Source organism: Astatotilapia calliptera, chromosome 4, assembly GCF_964374335.1.
Source record: "Astatotilapia calliptera chromosome 4, fAstCal68.1, whole genome shotgun sequence".
In the NCBI taxonomy this organism is placed as follows: domain Eukaryota; kingdom Metazoa; phylum Chordata; class Actinopteri; order Cichliformes; family Cichlidae; genus Astatotilapia; species Astatotilapia calliptera.
In genome coordinates this window covers 23,125,329-23,144,134 of record NC_137425.1, presented here as the reverse complement: position 1 = coordinate 23,144,134, position 18,806 = coordinate 23,125,329, and the positions used below count along the sequence as shown (strand labels likewise).

Below are 18,806 nucleotides of genomic sequence, written 5' to 3'. Positions count from 1 at the left end.
ATAACACACCAGCAGCTTTTGACTTTGCAGCATAATGCTGCAAAACGTCTTCAGGAATGCTTTTAAAGAGCTCAAGGTCTTAACTTCCAAATTCCCCAGATCTAACTTACACGATCTGCTGCTGACATCTTGGTGCTCGATATCACAGGACATCTCAGGGACTCTTGTGTGTCTGCAATGAGTCAGAGCTGTTCTGGTGATATGAGAGGGATTTAGGCAATAAAAGCCAGGTGGTTTTAATGTTGCGGATGATTGATGTATAGTAATAACCCTCTCAGTGCTAAGAAAAGGCTAACTGCATACTGTATGCTGCACTGTACTAAGTTACAGCTGTGATTTGATTGTGTTTAATCGTGACAAATTTGTATAAATGCATTTATCCAAAGCTCTCAATGAAATCTGTAATTAAATCGTGCTACAGCACACGAAATCAAGCTTTTAAATCTCAAGAAGGGGCCAACAAATTATCCAAGCTGCAACAGTGTGAACAATGTGTGTTCTTCTCATAAAACCTTACTTTGTCTGTCAGTTTAACGACACAATCATCAGAAATCATCAGAAATTTAAGATGGCACGTTTGCGCATGCGTGCGTGTATCTCAGGGTTAGGTAGGGATTGATCCTGAAGAAACAGTTGTGTATGTTTGCGTGTGTGTCCATGTGTCCATGCGTGAGCTGTAATCAAGCCTGCTCGGTGGCAGTGGTGGCAGCAGCATTTCCTGTGAACTCTGGGTTGATAAAGGAGAATCCCTGGAACTCGTCTTGGTCCAGATTCTGAATCACTTCCTCATCTGGAGGGGTCAGCACTGGCGGGTGGCGTGTGAAAAAACGGTCAAAGTTTTCGGCATCTCGTCCACACTGTTAAGGGAGGGAGGGCGGGGAGGGATGGAGTACAAGGCAGGGGGGGATTTGGGAAGGGGAAGAGTGGGAATGGATAGGAGTGGATGGATCAAAGTTGGGTGGGGGGTAGAAGGAGAGGAAAACAAAAGAAGGGGGGGATGGCAGGTTGAACCAGGGTGTGAGATGACATCACTTTGAACAAGGTTTCAAATATCAGAACAAGTGGCAGTACTTGGGGTGCGCTTGATTTAACTCTCCATTAGTCATGCATAAAATGCCATTTTTTAATTAGAAGTGAAAAAAGAAAAGAGTAAATCACTTCTTGGAGAAGATAAATGAAGCACGCCTCAGGTATGCTTTCCCTTTTTCAAATATTTGAAGCATTTTCAACTCAAACTTCCAAACAAGGTTACTGAAGTCTCAAACAGCCTATGGAAGTGCACTACACCGAACTGGTGACCATGCAAGCATTAATGCATGGCGTGTGGACTTTTCCCCTTTATTTGGCAAAAACAAACAAACGAACAGATTTTTCTGCTTTCTTTTAAGGACAGCGGTTGCAAAACTTGGATTTAAATGGATTTCTAAACAGCCGCACTAGAAAAGGCTTAAAGCCACAAGATAATTATTGGTGTAATTGTGGGTTAATTATATGCTGCAGCCGTGGAGACCTGCAGAGATTTGATAGACCAAATCAGATCATCAGGACTGGGGAAAAAAGGCTCTGGATTTTTGCTTAGGAAATGTGCAGTTTGCCAAAATAATTTACTAACCTTCACAATATCCTACATGTGACACTTAACTGAAACCCTTGACATGTGGCTTTCATGATCCAATCTGAGTCTCGGCAACAGTCAGCACTTACAAAGACGTAACTGGTGCCAGAGTGAAATCATCTCCTCTACGTAGTGTCCAATTTACATCAGATGGAATCTGTTTTCTCGTCCTTTTCCTTCCTCTGACCATTGGGAAGCCAAATCAAGCTTATATACCCTTGAGATGCGTTCCCATCTAAGTACATAAAACTGGTTATTAACTTGAAAACTATATTTTTCCCGGCAGTATCCCTCACAGGGACGGTGGGCTGAGCTACTTCCTGCCCCCTCCCCCATCTCCATCACTGCACTGAGCTTTAATTAACACAACAAGGATTCAGTGTCCTCTGACAACATCACCCAGAGGAAAACTACAAACTCATTAAATCTCTGCAACTCCAAAAAAACCTAATGAAATTAAGCCAAAGTGTTTATAGTTTGGGGAAATAATGTGAAATGAGAAATACGCCAGGGTCAGTAGTATTTGCAGCTAATTACTCACATTTGTTTAACCTGTTTGGGGAGGCAGATGGGAAAAATCAGCCGAGAAGGGAAATAAAATGAGTGCCACAAAGTTTAGAAGTTTATGGAAAGTCAAAGAGCCACAACCCGAGGGACACCATGGAGGTAACGGGGTTCATTTTGGGAATTGTCCGTTTAGAAGAAAAAAAAAAAACTGGACAAAAGTATTAGTTACTATATTATTTAGAAGTTGTAATAGTTTAAACTGTATACTACTGTAAGATTTTTGTAGTGCACTCCAGGTTTCATTTGAGACTTCCCACAGAGCATGCAAATAAATATATACGAAAAAACCGTGAACATAGAGGACAAATAAAATGTGTAGATGAAAGGACAGATGGCTTGATGGATGGAGTAGTGGGAAGATGGATGGATGGATAATATCTTTGTGAGGATGATGGAGAAAAAGACAAACACTGGGTTGCTGAAAAGACAGATGAGTGGAAACACGGCACAGCGATACAGTAACTACCAAACAAAATGGTATTTGGAACATTTTTTAGATGTCAGGTGGATGAAGGAGGCAGCCAGTCAGTCTGTCTGTTGGATGATCGGTCAGTCATTCATTAATTCATCAGCTCCTGTTTGTCAGCTAATTCATTAAAGCATCAGTAGCACATAAAGCCACAAACTGACAAAAATCAACAAAATATTAACAAATTAATTCCTGATCAAACCAATAAGGCCTATTGGAATCAAATATCCTCCAGAAACAACAACCCACACCAAAACAGCATCAAAGAAACAAACTTACTATAAATGTTTGTCTGTCTCCTACAAATTATTTTTCCATGCTATTATTTCCTCATTAAAACGGCTCCTTTTCACATTTTTTTTTAATGCAAAATAAGCATAAGAATTTTGTTTATTATGAATAAAGTAAACAATGTGTTGCATAAGGAAAATGTAAAAGATAATCATAATGCTAATGATTAGTATTATGAGTTATATTGTAAATAAAACATACAGTACTGTACGGAAGTTTTGAGTAACCCCTCATTTCTTTACATTTAAACTCAGAGGAATTGTTTTTTCTCTTGTCTTTTTTTTAAGTGGTCCTGAGCAAGAGTTCTCCGGGTTTTCTGAAGTTTTAAACATTTTTTTTTGGCTGCTTTTTCCCTAATTTTCAGTTGAGTTCTTGTTTCTAACCATTTTCTGAGAATTTCTTTTTTTGATAGACCACTGAATACTGGCCTATGAATCATTCAAGCATAAAAACTACTCAACTCAAGAATCAGTCTTTTGTCTACTCAGACAAAGAAACAGTTTTAATTTGTATTTTAGGCACTTTCCTGTTAGTAGCCTGTTAGAAAAACACATCATTCAGCATCAATGACCAAGATAAAGCAGTTTGAAGGGCATCAAACGGTATTTTTGCACCAGCAAGGTCAATTCCAAAAAGCTATCGGTCAAAAACTTGGCATTTCTGGGTGGAAATAGTCTTGGTGGAAGAGTGGGTGACAAGAAGCGATTCTTAAGGAAGGGAAACAGGGAGAAAAGGCTGTGATATGTTAAATTACACAAGAACTGGACTGAAAGTTAGTGGCAACAGATCTTATGGAGTGATGAATCCAAATTTGAGATTTTTGGTTCAAAGAGTGAGCGTCTGCATCTGTAAAACATGGAGGAGGCTCTGGTTTGGTGCCTAATTTCAGCCAGTGAGGTTGGGGATCTTGTCAAAATTGAATTATGAACATAAAAAACTACCATCTGGAAAGCGTGTGATTGGAAATGATTTCATTCTTTTGCTTAACAGTGATCCCAAAAACACTTCAGAGGCAGCCAAAGCAAACCTGCAGAGCAAAATAAACAGTGGAACACTATCAGTCATGGATTGGCCTCCCCAGAGCCCAGACCTCGACATGATCGAAGCAGTGTGGGATCATCTTGGCAGAGAATAGAAGAAAAGGCAGCAAACATCCAAAGAAGAGCTTTGAATGTCCTTCAAGAAGTCTGGAGAACTATTCCTAAAGACTACTGACAAGAAAGCTGCCTAAGAGAGTTAAAACTCTGTTTTTGTTTATAGATTGTATTTCCATATATGAGGGGTAGCTCAAGACTTTTACACAGTACTGTACAAAAGATTAAAGATTAAACTCTTATGAGTTAAAGATAAAATAATTCAAGTTTCAGGGAATTTGTTTTGTTTTTCTTTTTGCCGCACATCTTCGTGGTGATAAGGCTTTTAGTGAGAAATAAAAGGAGAGCCTCCTTAAAATAACACAGAGACAAAACCCATCACAGGTTACTGAAAGAAATCTGGCAACATAGCACCATAAAAGATCAAAGAACTGCCTTCAGATGCTAAACCGAGCTAAACTTTGATGTGGCGTAAACGCAATGGTTCCAAACCTATTTATTATTGCCACTCAAAGGCAGTAAGAGAGAAAACAGCAAGTGACGGGGCAGGGGTGAGAAAGATACAAGATGTTGGAGAGACGAGATCAAACAGAACAAAGAGAGAGATGAAGAGAAAGGGAGAAAAAGTAGCGATGAGAAGAGCTTAGACAATAGACGGTGTGACTCTGCAGAAACACGTCTAAGTCTTAAAAAAAAAAAAAAGCCAGATCCTAATGGAGACCTCCACCACACGAGAACGTACACGTCCTGAATAAAGAGACACACTGCAGTATTACTGGTCCAACACACACGCATGCACACACACCGCAGGCTGCAGGAAAAGCTCAACTCTGAAAAACTCTTTAGCAGCACTGTAGCCTCAGGCTGCGTGGCTGGGGTTTGTGTGAGTATTAGATGACATCATTCTGACTCGGCTCATGATCAAACTTGTTTTGTCGTAAGTTAAAAAAAAAAGAAGTCGTCTAACAACGAACAACACAAACACATTTGCTCTGTACGGACTTATTATCCCCTGGAGGTTTAGTCTAAACTCAGGCTAACCTCAGAGAAACCAAACGCTCTTTTATTTCAACGGCACCAAACTGTAGCTGCCAATTTTCTGCATGTGCATCCAAAAGTGCAGTCAATGTCCAGTATATTTTCATCTAGCCCACGTTCATCACTGAGCCTCTTTTAGTGTTTTCGCCATCAACATCCCCGGCATTGTTATCATCACCGACGCTGCCCTCATCGCCACACATCCTTCAGCATCACTGTCAACATCATGAGCACCATTTCGAGACTTACCTGTGTGCATTGTCCCAAATTAAAGGAAAGGAAAGAGACAGAAACATCACATTGATAGTGAAAAGATGAGTAAGCCAAGAGAAAGGTAGTTGTTGAAAGAAAATAGGAAGGAGAAGGAAATTAGAATAAAAGAAGAGAAGAGAGAGTTTTTATTATGAGTTTAACCTCTAATGAATTAAACTCCACGTCTCTACTCCGGTCAAAGAGTATTTTGCGCACTTATTATTGTGCGACTTGTGACTTGCACATGCTTATCTGCGGTCATGTCGGGTTTGGCGGGGACGGACTTACAGCTCTCGGTTTGAAGGGTGGTTGCACCTCCTTGTTCTCCAGTTTCTCCCAGTCCATGTAGCGGAAGAAGCTGTGCTCTCTGATGTCTCTCTCCCCCTCAGGACCACAGCCCAGGCGTTTCGCTGGATGCTTTGTCATCAGCTGTGCAGACATGGAGAAGAGAAACGATTACTGTGTGTCCACCTTGCTTTTTTTTTGTTTGTTTTTTTAAGTGAATGCTTATTCATCTTTCTACCTTTCTGGTAGTCTTGACACTGCAAAAAAAGCTAGTAGCCACATTAGCATCTCTGTGCAACACAGGGGCACCACAGGGGACTGTCCTCTCCCCCTTCCTCTTCACCCTCTACACCACAGACTTCAGCCACTGCACAGAGACCTGCCATCTTCAGAAGTTTTCTGATGACTCTGCGGTGGTTGGATGCATCAGCAGGGATGATGAGACAGAGTACCGGGCTGTGGTCGACTCCTTTGTCACGTGGTGTGAGCAGAATCATCTGCAGCTCAACGTGGCAAAGACCAAGGAACTGATCGTGGACTTCAGGAAGACCAGGAAACACTTGACCCCTGTTTCAATCCAGGGGGTCAGTGTTGACATTGTGGAGGACTATAAATACCTTGGAGTACACATTGACAATAAACTGGACTGGGCTAAAAACACCACAGCACTTTACAGGAAGGGCCAGAGTCGTCTCTATTTTTTGAGGCGACTGAGGTCCTTCAACATCTGCCAGAAAATGCTGAGGATTTTCTATGAGTCTGTGGTGGCCAGTGCGATCCTCTATGCTGTTGCATGCTGGGGGAGCAGGCTGAGGGTCGCAGATGCCAACAGACTTAATAAACTGATCCGTAAGGCCAGCAATGTTGTGGGGATGGAGCTGGACTCCCTCAAGGTGGTGTCGGAGAGGCGGATGCTGTCCAAGATAAAGACAATGTTGGATAACACCTCCCACCCACTCCATGACATGTTGGTCAGTCACAGGAGCTCGTTCAGTGAGAGACTGAGATTACCGAAAAGCACCACTGAACGACACAGGAAATCTTTCCTGCCTGTGGCCATCTCCCTGTACAACGCATCCACTTAACACACTGTTTGCTGCTACAGCTACACATGTTTCTTTTCCAAATATTTATTTATAAGTGACTTATGTATGTATGTATGTATATATATGTATATATTGTACTATTCTTAGTTAGCGTATTGTCTGTCTTGTCTTAATGTTGGTTTAAAATGGAGCACTGTAACAAAAAATAATTTCCCCCAGGGATCAATAAAGTATTCTGATTCTGATTCTGTGAGGCTGCATTTTCATGCATCTGTGCTGTGAAGTAAACCTTACATTTACAATACTAACATATTGATGTTTAGCAAATATGATGTTTACCACGCTCACCGTCATAGTTTCAGAGAACAGTGCATTGTAATTGCTAACTGGCACTAGATTTAAGCTATAACTGAGAAAATAAAGTCAAGGCCAAGAGACAAGTTGGCGTCTCCCTGGCAACTTTTGATAACTAATGAAAAATCTGTGGTTCCTGATTGGTTGGTTTAAGTTGCCAGCTGCAGCGTAGGTGAAATCAGTCTAAAAGAGGGTTTTTCACCAAAAACCTCCTTCCCACATAGCAAAATTGGTATGGCCCGGATCTGGCCCACACAATGTGGTTACACATGGTCCACATACCGCAAAGAATGACGGCCCTTTGGTGGCCCAGATCAAGTTTGCCAGTGGTAATCCGCACATGGGCCAGCACAAGGCCAGTTGCAGACACACCAGTGGTCTTGTGGTGGTCCAGAACAGTTTCATGTCTGGCCGGAACATAATAGTGCAAAAGACAAAACTCTTTAGACTGATTCTTATACAGCGCTTTTCTACTCCCCACATTACTCAAAGTGCTCTACATGCCACATTCACACACTACCTCTAAACTGAGTGCTTCCTAACTACATTCATACTCTTGACAGGCAAACTGGAGGTGCCAGGGATCGAACCACTAACCTTCCGATCAGTAGGTGACCTGCTCTACCGCCTGAGCTACAGCCACCCAGTGGTAAACATGAGTAAACCCTCACTAGGTTTTGGATAAAGTGTACACTCACAAACCTGTCAAACCTGCAGTTGAAACATTGGCCACCGTAGCAGTATAGTATTGCAACATGGCATGTGGGTCTTCTAACTAAAATAGGAAAATAGGAACATAAATAGTGCCATCATTGCCAGATCTGGCCCACATCTGGTTGACATACACCCTGCCATGACACCAGTCACTCAGAAGTGCCAGCTTGATGCCGGATCCAGGGAAGACCTGTTTTCTATGGGCCTGGGCCACATACACCAAACTACAATCGGGCCAGATATGGCATGCCATAGCATAAACATTGACATCATTGCCAGACCTGACACACATCTGGTTGACATACACCCTGCCATGACATAGGGTCAGTCAGAAGTGCCAACTTGATGCCGGATCCGGGGAAGACCTGTTTTCTATGAGCCTTGGCCACATACACCAAACTACAACCAGGCCAGATGTGGCATGGCATCACATAAACAGTGCCATCTACGCCAGGCCTGGCCCATATCTGGATGACATACCACTTACCATGCCCGAAGTCAGCCAGCAGTGCTGGCTTGACATCAGATCCGGGTCAGACGTGTCTGCTATGTGGGTTGTGATTGCTTTGGTCCATGGCAGATCACTGATGTCAAACTACTCGCCATGTGCTAATGAAACTGCGCCTTACTGCTGCAACCACCGTGTTTTGAAAGGGTTTACTTTGTTCACGGTGTGTGTCACACTTTTCCCTTTTTCACTACTGCTTGGCGAGTAGCTGGTGAGTGTTTGCAGAAAAGTTACCGTCTTTCATACAAACTACTGGTGACCAAAGTAATCACAAAGATGATGACCAGTCTGCTAATATGGCATCAGTGCATGCAGGAAGGATTCTGACTTAGAGGTGTTCAGTCATAATCCTGCAGCTAGGACTCCAGGCTTCAAAAACCAATTGGTGATGCTTTTTGACTTTTATATAGGTGTTGTGGATCATTAGTCTAAATGCAATTAGAATACAAGAACTCATAATGTCTGCAAAAAACTTCACTGCAATCCACTGAAGAGCTGTTGAGATATTTTAGTGTGGATCAAAATGATATAGTGATCCGACAGCTAACATTACAAGCCCTGGAGCAATGCTTCTGGTGTTGCCAAAACATTAAACGAGCTGTTTAATCATTTCGTCTTTGCCAAAGGAAAAATGTTGTTTTAAGTGTTAACCGTTTCCAAGTTACAAATGATCTGCAGGAAACTACACTTCAGGAAACTCATGATTTTACAACTTTTTATTTTCATGTGTACACACAGTTACATAAAGGAAGTAGGAGCCATATTACTAACCTGCAAGAGGAGTCTAAATCTGATCTGTGCTCAACAGTGTGCTGCTCCAGTGCCCCAAATTTCCCCTTTGGAATCATTAAAGTTTCATCTCATTTATTCCTGATTCCTGCCCTGGGTTTAAACCACAATTCTTCCACTTTCATTGCTGTTTATGAAAAAGCTCATTATAGTTATTAGAGTTTCTTAATCCTTAATTTTAACCATCCTTCCATTTTACTGTCATCTTGCATGCCTCTCCCTGGGGAGCAAATACAAGCCACCAAGTAACAGCCTGCAGACAAATGAATAACTGTTGTCTTTCTTTCCTCTTTTGCCACAGTAGTTATCCGCAGGCGTAATTAAAGACCGTTTATAATGTCTGTCCACACAAAACCTCCATGGGGGAGTGATGCTACAGTGAGTGTGTGTGTGGGTGGGGCGTGCCTCCCTTAGGAGCAGCAGTCATAACTCATTACATTGCAGCAAGAATAACATTTTCCAGGGGTCAGTCAATCTTGCACTGCTTGCACATGCGCATGAATCTGCATGAAACACATTGGCAGCTCATAATGCATGGGCGCGCACACAAATCCACTTTCTCTACCTAAAGTAACAGGCATAGCAATATATATATATACAGGTGTACCTGACCACTAATGCTGGGAGTTGTCTGATTTGTATGAAAGTGAGTTGATTCAGATGCTGTGGCCATTGGTTTAGGGTCACCGGGCACTGGAGTCTAACCCTGCTGTCATAGGCTGAATGAACAGATACAGACTGGACAGCTGGACAGTGTCAAAGACCTGAAGAATCACATTTGTCAGTTATTTGTACATCAGTGTGTTATAATCTGACTCTTGTCATGTAGCAACAGTTTTAAGGCACATTTAAAAAACACAGCTGTCCTACAGTAGATTAAAATCCCTTTAGTGACTTCATTTTAAAAGTGAAACCCCAAACTTGTCACCTATTGAACAGTAGGTACAGGTACAGCAGCTAGTTTTCTGTAAAGAAAAGCTGCAGTGAATATGAACGAACCCTTTTTCACTCATCAGGAGAAAGACAGAGCATCGTATTCAGTCGACCACATAGCAGCCAAACTAAAATTGGGCCACTGACTGCGGATAATAATGGCATATGTGAAAATGACAGGATTTCCCTCATCTCTATACTAATGGGCAATTACCATCTGGCAAACACTAGTTTGACATGCTGTCAATGTATAATGTAATTTCCCTTGGATTTGATTAAATACCTGAAACTCTCATAGATCAACAGGAATAAAGTTATCTGCCTATACTAACCATGTACATCTGCAGTCTTCATTTTGAAGGGTATGCTTCCAGTTTTAACCCAATAAGTCACCAATATTTTAAGTTTCCACAAATATCTCGGAGTACAGCTGGCTGGATTTGTATGTATACATTTGTATGCATCCAATTAGTAAAACATACATAGAGCGGGCTCTGTGTATGTGTGTTGGTAGGCTAACTTCTTTAATGAATACACGCAAGCCACTTTGCAACCCACCTCCACCCCAGCTCCTTTTCATGCTGTATTTGACTTGGTATCATTTCTGTTCTCACTAATGCCTCCATTTTTTCTGCATGGAGGACCTTGCTGCTGCTCTCCCTGCCTCTGGCTTTCCATGTAAGCACAGAAGGGACCCATCCCATGCAGATGGAAATCATTTACATGATTGCAATGTTGGAGATGGGCCATCTGAGACTGAGATCAACTGAAGATCCACAGCGCTGCGATATCAATGCATCTAGGCAGGATTCTGACTTAGAGGCGTTCGGTAATAACCCTTCAGAGGGTAGCTTCACACCAAACACATACACCAACCCGCGGTTCCTCTCATACAAAGCAGGATTGCTATTGCAGCAACACATCATCAGTAGTGTGACAGTCTGGCTCGAGGGCCATGACAAACAATTTATTAACTGAATGGGGTTAAAAACCATAATATTTCATGAGGTGTGCTAAAGAGTGTTATCTATGTGTCAGTATTTGGATGGGGGATTCAATGTTAAGGATGCATAATGTTGTATGGTGTAAAACCTAAAATAACCAGGCCAAACAAACAAATAACACAGTGCTGGATGGATGGAGAGAAGGGCCACGTGCTCCCAGGTTGCAGGTTCTTGGTGCCACCAAGGGTGACATCACTATGAACTCTTGGCTGCCACAGGCCAGTTATCACTGTGGTAACATTTCTGACGCCTCCTACTTAAAACCCCAAAACTCAGACGGATCATGCGGCCCTGCTTTTCATTTGCCCGTCTGCTCCATGGGAAGTTTCTGTCCTCTCTGATCTCAGGACCGCTGTTTGACAGGTGTACCGCCCCAGTCACACTCCCCCTGCCACTGTCCCAACACTGTGTGGGTTCTCTCCGGGTACTCCTGCTTCCTCCCACAATCCAAAGACATGCAGCTAGTGGGGTTACATTAAATGGTGATTCTAAATTGCCCACAGGTGTGAATCTGAGTGTGAATGGTTGTCTGTCTCTTTGTGTTATGGCAGCTGGGATAGGCTCCAGCGCCCCCCTGCAACCCTGAATTGGATAAGTGGAAGAAAATGGATGAATGAATAAACTTCATACTTGCGACTGTCCTCATGAGGCCCAGAGATTTCATTCACAAAGCTTCCTGTGGTTAGTGCAGAAAGAGAACAGTGGCAGAAAACACTTTTGTGCTTTTGTGTGCACCTGTGTTCGCTTTTGTGAGGACACATCTGAGCAATTACTCTTTGCTGTAGAATCAAATGAAGTTGAACAAATCATGTACCTAACACTGCAGCGCTACAAAACACACTGGAACAGAGTATGTGTGTGTGTGTTTGTGTGCGGGTTGCCCATTGCTGGCTATAAAATATGGATGCTTGATTGGGTGGAAGCAGGGGAGTGGAAATGATCACTCCCTCTCCACACATGTCCTAACCCTCTCCACCTCCCCTCACACACACCCACACACAATTTTTAAGCATTTGATCTAAATACACCAGCCTATTAAAACACTGCATGCTGGCAAGAATTAAACTATTTACTTCTTGTTTGAACTCAGATTACTGAGATGCTGTGAAATCGTGCCGCAACTTCAGCAGAGTTGGACTTTTAATACCTGAAAGTGCGCTAATCATCTGATAATGGATCGGAGGCGTGCAGTGTTGCTTTTATTTGGCTGGCATGGACTTAGTTATTTTCAATTATTTGAAGCCTAAGACATTCAGCTTTCTGTTTTGAAGGAGGTGAGGCAGAGAGACCTGTATCTCTGTTCACACAAACTGAAAACAGATGAGAGTCAGGCACACTGCAATCAGTATGCTTGCTTTTAATCAGACTACTTCTCATTCTTGTCAAGAAATGATCACCTTCTATTAAAAATGATTACTTGAACTGTGGTAATTTTCCCATTACAACAACAGGTTATTTAAGGTAGCGTCCAGCATGTAGACAGAACGCATCAAGCAAAGCACTGAAAAAATCCACTTTATGAACAGAATAATGGAATTATCTTGTAGCATTTAAAATGAAGCCTTCATGTTGTCTTCACATACACACCGAGACTCTCTCTCTCTCTCTCTCTCTCTCACACACACACACACACACACACACACACACACACACACACACACACTGAGTTAACTCAGGCAGTCCTAGCAGGGTGCAGAGGGAGCTCTGGGGGTGGACGGAGGCGAGCTTTCATGCTCCACTGAGGATGCACTGTTGCAGCACTACAACCCGGTAATCATCACTAATACATAACACAGCCAGTGTGGGCGTTTGTAATGCAGCGAACGTACTTGTCAGTAATTTACCTATGAATGCCTTTGCCTTTAAATTTAGTAGGAGGATGTATGACTCAGGTCATGCTGGAACAAATGTGTGCGTGTGTGTCCTCATCCACGCTCGCGCTACACACTGATGTTAATGTGTAGGTGCTTTCTGTGGGTACTGCAGAACTTCAAAAGATAAAATAATATTTTATTGATATTTTTTTCTCTCTCCAGTTTTTTGGTATGTGACGAAGGGTGTGTGACACAAACTGTGTGTCCGCAAAACACAAATAATCCGAGTGCAGCAATCAGGCCTGGCCAGTCTATTCTGAAAAGGAGTTTCTACAGCCAACTGCACAGGCTCAAGCTATTAGACCCATCTAATGTGTGTGTATGTGTGTGTGATAAAGAGATAGAGGGGATGTACAATGAAAAAAAAAGGCACAACAATAGCTTGACAATGGACACTGCAGAGCGCGAGGGGAAGGATGGACGAGGACAGCGCTACGACAGAGACGGCGGGCGAGATGGAAGTGGGGAAGATAGCGAGAGGGGAACAATGTTGTTTCGCTCCAAATAAATGTTCCACCACAATGGATTTAATTATGCAGATAATTTTGATGTCTCCTTCTTTTCCTCCTTTCACCCTCCTCCCTCTTCCCGCATCCTTTCCTCAAGCGGATTTAATCCCTTCCTCGTTCTCTCCTCGGCATGTTTGTGTTCAAGAGGGAAGAGTGTCAGGAGGATACGGGAAGCGAGACAGAAAGCGGGAGAGTGAGTTTGCGAGGAGGGAGCGAGGTTGAGCTTGAGAGACGGGCAAGGACTCGCGGCTTAAAGCGTGCTTTGTGCGTGTGTGTGTTTTTCGTACACTCACCCCTTTACAGATAGCGACAGCCTCCTTGGACATTGACTTGGGATAGGAGACGTGGTGCTCCATGATTGACTGAAATAACTCATCTTCATCCTCTCCGTCAAATGGAGGCTTGAGAGGACAGGAGAGAAATGAGTGAGGAGAAGCAGAAGGCAGCACAGGACAAATAGAGGATACTTGATTCATTCATTAAAAGCAGCTTTTTTCTCCCAAGAATCTAAAAGCTGCAGGCCTCTAAATGAAATATTCAGAATTTCAAAATGTCACATCTTAACAATTATTAATGCCACGAGAGAAAATCTCATTATAGCATATAATTTAATAGCTAACCTTTCATTACACAGTGTCACATTTTAAAGGCTGAGATCAGGAGTGTTTGTTTTTATTCACACTCAGCCGTGAATACAAAACGCTGCTCTGAAAGGAGCGTGAATCACACATTCATGTAGATCCAAAGATGGTGTTATATTTTTTTTTCCTTAACCAAGATTAATAAATCCTTTGTGCAATTACCCACTCTCTCTCTCTCACACACAGACACAGGAACACACACAAATACACACACACACACACACACACACACACACACACACACACACACACACACACACACACACAGACCAACCTGTCCAGCCAGCATCTCGTAGAGCAAGACGCCAAAGGCCCACCAGTCCACAGATTTCCCGTAAGGCTGGTAGGCTATAATCTGAGCATAGGAGACACATTGTTCAGAAATGCTGCAGTCATCGCTTCAGTCTATGATACAAAGGTAGTCAGCATTAAAGAAAATGATCCTATCTGTTAAACAATAGCTCCAGTCAAAAAAAAAAAAAAAAGTCAACAGTGATAAGTCGTTCTTTCCATCAAGCGTTATTGGCTATTAACTGGGAGACCACATATCACCCATACTGGCTCCCCCTACACCGGCTGCCAGTGAGTCAGGTTTAGAAATCATTTTAAGATTTTATTGTTTGTTTTGGATGCATCGCACTGGGTTGGGTTGACCTCTCTGATCTTTTGACTTTGCACACTCCCACTAGGTTACTGAGGTCTGCTGGTCAAATACTCAAAACTAAACTACTAAAACCCAGAGGAGATCAGGTTTGGCTTTTAGATGCTTTGAAATCTATTTTTAAGTTCTGATCCCTTTGTATTTGTGCTGCTTTATTTATTTATGCTCTCTTTTTTTAATTGTTTTTATGTATTTTACTCATTTTGTACAACAGCTGCTGTATTTTTAAAAGTGCTTAAAATTAGACTTCACTTTTTCTTGTTATTTGTAATACAAGCACAGTACGCGTCCCCACAGGGTTACTGCCGATACTTAACGAGCACTTAAGGGGCAGAGCAGCATTTTTTTTAAACCAGTACAGGCATTTTGTGGACTGTAGACAACACTGCAGATACTATTTTGTGAAAGACTTTTGTGCACCACATTTATTTTGTATGAGAAAAAAATCAATTAGAAAAACACCTGCTTCACGTGCAAGATGAGCTTTATGAGTTTTATGGATCAAAAGTAAGACGTGTGCACCACACCTGCAACTGACTCCAACAATGCTAGTGTTAGCGGCGCTAACGGCTGCAGACAGGAAGATACTGCCAGCACCGGAAACGTGCTCGTCATCTCCGAGCATGAAGTAAGGAGAGCCTTCAAGAGAGTGAACACCAGGAAAGCAGCAGGACCAGACGGCATCCCAGGTCGTATCCTCAGAGATACCAGCTAGCTCCTGTGTTCACTGAGATATTCAACATCTCTTTATCTCAGTCGGTGATCCCCACATGCTTCAAAGAGTCCATCATTGTTCCTGTCCCGAAGAAACCCCACCCTGCTTCTCTCAATGACTATCGCCCTGTAGCCCTCACCTCAGTAGTGATGAAGTGCTTTGAACGCCTGGTCAGAGACTTCATCATTTCTTCACTACCAGACACACTGGACCCACTACAGTTCGCTTACCGTCCAAATCGTTCCACAGACGATGCCATCTCTCATCTCCTCCACACATCACTCACTCACTTGGACACTAGAAGGGGGAATTATGTTAAAATGCTCTTCATAGACTACAGCTCTGCATTTAACACCATAATTCCCTCCACACTCACCACCAAGCTGGAGCATCTGGGACTCACCTCATCTATGTGTCTGTGGATCTCCAACTTCCTAACTGGCAGACCACAGGCAGTAAGGATGGGCGGACATGTCTCAGCCTCCACCACTCTCAGCACTGGAGCCCCCCAGGGGTGTGTTCTGAGCCCCCTGCTGTACTCTTTGTACACATATGACTGTGTGGCCACTACCATCTCCACCACCATCATCAAGTTTGCTGACGACACCGTCGTGGTGGGCCTGATCTCTGATAACAACGAGACGGCCTACCTGAAGGAGATTAGGAATCTGGAGAACTGGTGCCAGAGGAACAACCTCCTTCTAAACGTCAGTAAGACAAAGGAGCTGATAGTGGACTTCAGCACTAAGCAGGAGAGGAACTACCAGACCCCCGTCATCAACGAGTGCCCAGTGGAGAGAGTGGACAGCTTCAAATACCTCGGAGTTCACATCACGCAGGACCTGTCATGGTCCTGTCACATCAACACTGTGGTGAAAAAGGCCCGACAGCGTCTCTACCACCTCAGACGCTTGAGAGACTTCCAACTGCCCTCCAAGGTGCTCAGGAACTTTTACTCCTGCACCATAGAGAGCATCCTGACGGGAAACATCTTAACCTGGTTCGGGAACAGCACCATGCAGGACAGACGAGCTCTACAGAGGGTTGTGCGGTCAGCTGAGCGCACCATCCGCTCCGAGCTCCCTGACCTGCACTCAATCTACAGCAGGCGGTGCTGGACCAAGGCCAGGAAGATGGTGAAGGACCTCAGCCATCCCAACAACAGACTGTTCTCTCTGCTGAGGTCAGGAAAGCGATTCCGCTCCCTGAAGACCAACACAGAGAGACTGAGGAGGAGCTTCTTCCCGCAGGCGATACGGTCTCTCAATCACACCACCACACAGTACTGACCCACACATACAGTTCTTACACACACTGGACATTCTGGACATTGTTTTCACTTCATTACTTAAATCACGCTGCTGTTATTGTGTATATGCTGCTGTTATTGTGTATATATTTATTTATATTTAGATTTCTTCATACATTCTTATATAGTTCTATATTGTGTATTTTGTTGTACAGTTATTTTATTTTCAACTTTAATTTATATATTTTATCTTATTCTTCCCAGTTAAATTTACCCTTCATTCTAATTTGTGTTGTACAGTTATTTCATTTTTAACCTTAATTTATATTTTATTCCTTCCTAGTTAAATTTACCCTTTTTAATTTTTCATATTTATTTCCTATCTTATTCATAGCCTTTTCCTTTTTTGTTTTCTTTAGGTCACGAGCAGTTGTCCAAGCATTTCACTACATATCGTACTGTGTATGACTGTGTACGTGACAAATAAAATTTGAATTTGAATTTGATTTGATTTTTGATTTGACTTACCAAGTTCACAGTGGTAGAACTATTTACTTTAGCAGAGTGCAGTAAATTTACTGAAAGGCTTTTTTATTGTGTGAATCCAGGAGGTAATAATGTTCCCAAATATAATACCTACACAGTCAGTTAATTTTGAGGGACGTTTAGACTACATGGGCTGACTGACATGAGAGCAAACTGATAGTGAGGCTGAAATGCAATTAAAGTATCATTATGTATTCCAGCTAATAGAACTACCAAACTACCACCGACACTTTAAGGGAGAGTTTATTTTCATGGAGAGATGCTCATTGGCGTTTCTGCTGAGTGTTACATAAAAAGACGGCAAGACTTGAGGAAATCCCTGCTTCTGGCCAAGAAATAGTCTGGCACAAAAACCGGTGCAAAACTGAAATGTGTCATTTTCAGCTTTGGGTATTTTAACAAATTAGACAAATTTAATGTAGTATTTTAGTGAGCTTTAGAAAGTGCTCCTGTTACATTAGGACAGAAGTACTATTAATAAGTAAAGCATGGCTCCAGCTACATACATGCAAACACGAGAGTATTCTCTTCTAGTTGTCTGCAAGAAAGCAAAGTTTTTTCCAAAATAAAAGTTTTATTTAGCCTCTTTTTGAGCTGTGTAGCTACTGCAGGAGAACAGTGAGAGATCAATACAACAGATCCAACCACCATCACTCTCACACACACTTTACCTCAGGAGCAATGTAATCCGGTGTGCCACAGAAGGTCTTGGTTGTGATTCCATCATTCATATTCTCTTTACACATGCCAAAGTCTGCTATTTTAATGTGGCCCTCACAGTCCAGCATTACATTGTCCAGCTTCAGGTCTCTGTGAGAGGGTGAAGCAAAGTCAAAAAGGAACAACAGACTAATCAACATAACTTGGCATCGATACTCGAAACGGCAAATCTGTATTACAATTCAATTTAGAGGCTCAAAAGGTTTGTGAAATGTGATCCTCAGCTATTGAGACTGCATCAGTTCGACTGTACAACCCTTTCTGAACATTACAGATGGATCTACATTATGTACAACTTCCAGCTCATGTTGAAGTGAATGCCTGCGTTAGTCCAAACAATGTGTTAGATGTGAAGAAAGGTTAAATTTACATTGTTTCTCATTTCTTTTACATTTGTGAAGTACCTTATAATAAAACATATATAGTACTGAATAGCTCACATTCACCTTTGGCTTGTAGCAATACACCAGTAGTGATCAAACTGACATCACTCTAACAAATTAAGACTATTTTGAACTGCCAGTCATACAAAACTTCTCTAGTAGTCCAAGAAGAACACAACAGTGCTGGAAATGAGCACAACAGGTTCATTTTAATTATCCTAGCTGCTAATACTGTGCTGAAAGAAACTTTACTTTACTGACAAGTCACAAATTCACTCTGAAACTTCCTGATTTTATAAACTTCCATATTGTATAAGAGTATATTTGGCACATGGCAGTAATTCATTCAGTTCAGTTCAGTTTTATTTATATAGCGCCAAATCACATCAGCAGCCGCCTCGAGGCGCTTTATACTGTAAGATAAAGAGCCTAGAATAATGCAAAGAAATCCCGAACAATCAAACTACCTCCTATGAGCAAGCACTTGGCGACAGTGGGAAGGAAAAACTCCCTTTTAACAGGAAGAAATTGCCGACATACGCTGGAGAG

General features: G+C 42.4%; 1 protein-coding gene across 2 annotated transcripts in view; it reads right to left on the bottom strand.

The window, feature by feature from the left end:
* The window catches only part of prkcbb (protein kinase C, beta b), a 103,027-nt gene that overhangs the window by 15,363 nt on the left and 68,858 nt on the right, over nucleotides 1-18,806 (bottom strand). Inside the window, exons 13-17 of one of the 2 annotated variants that reach the window (XM_026165482.2) lie at nucleotides 17,826-17,964; nucleotides 14,258-14,338; nucleotides 13,636-13,743; nucleotides 5,615-5,755; nucleotides 533-857 (exon numbers count right to left, since the gene is read on the bottom strand). In XM_026165482.2, the coding sequence (XP_026021267.1) occupies nucleotides 681-857; nucleotides 5,615-5,755; nucleotides 13,636-13,743; nucleotides 14,258-14,338; nucleotides 17,826-17,964 (646 nt within the window). In that variant the 3' untranslated portion in view covers nucleotides 533-680. Of the gene's footprint in view, nucleotides 1-532; nucleotides 858-5,614; nucleotides 5,756-13,635; nucleotides 13,744-14,257; nucleotides 14,339-17,825; nucleotides 17,965-18,806 lie in introns of those variants that run through there. The other variant, XM_026165483.2, reaches the window with a different exon arrangement.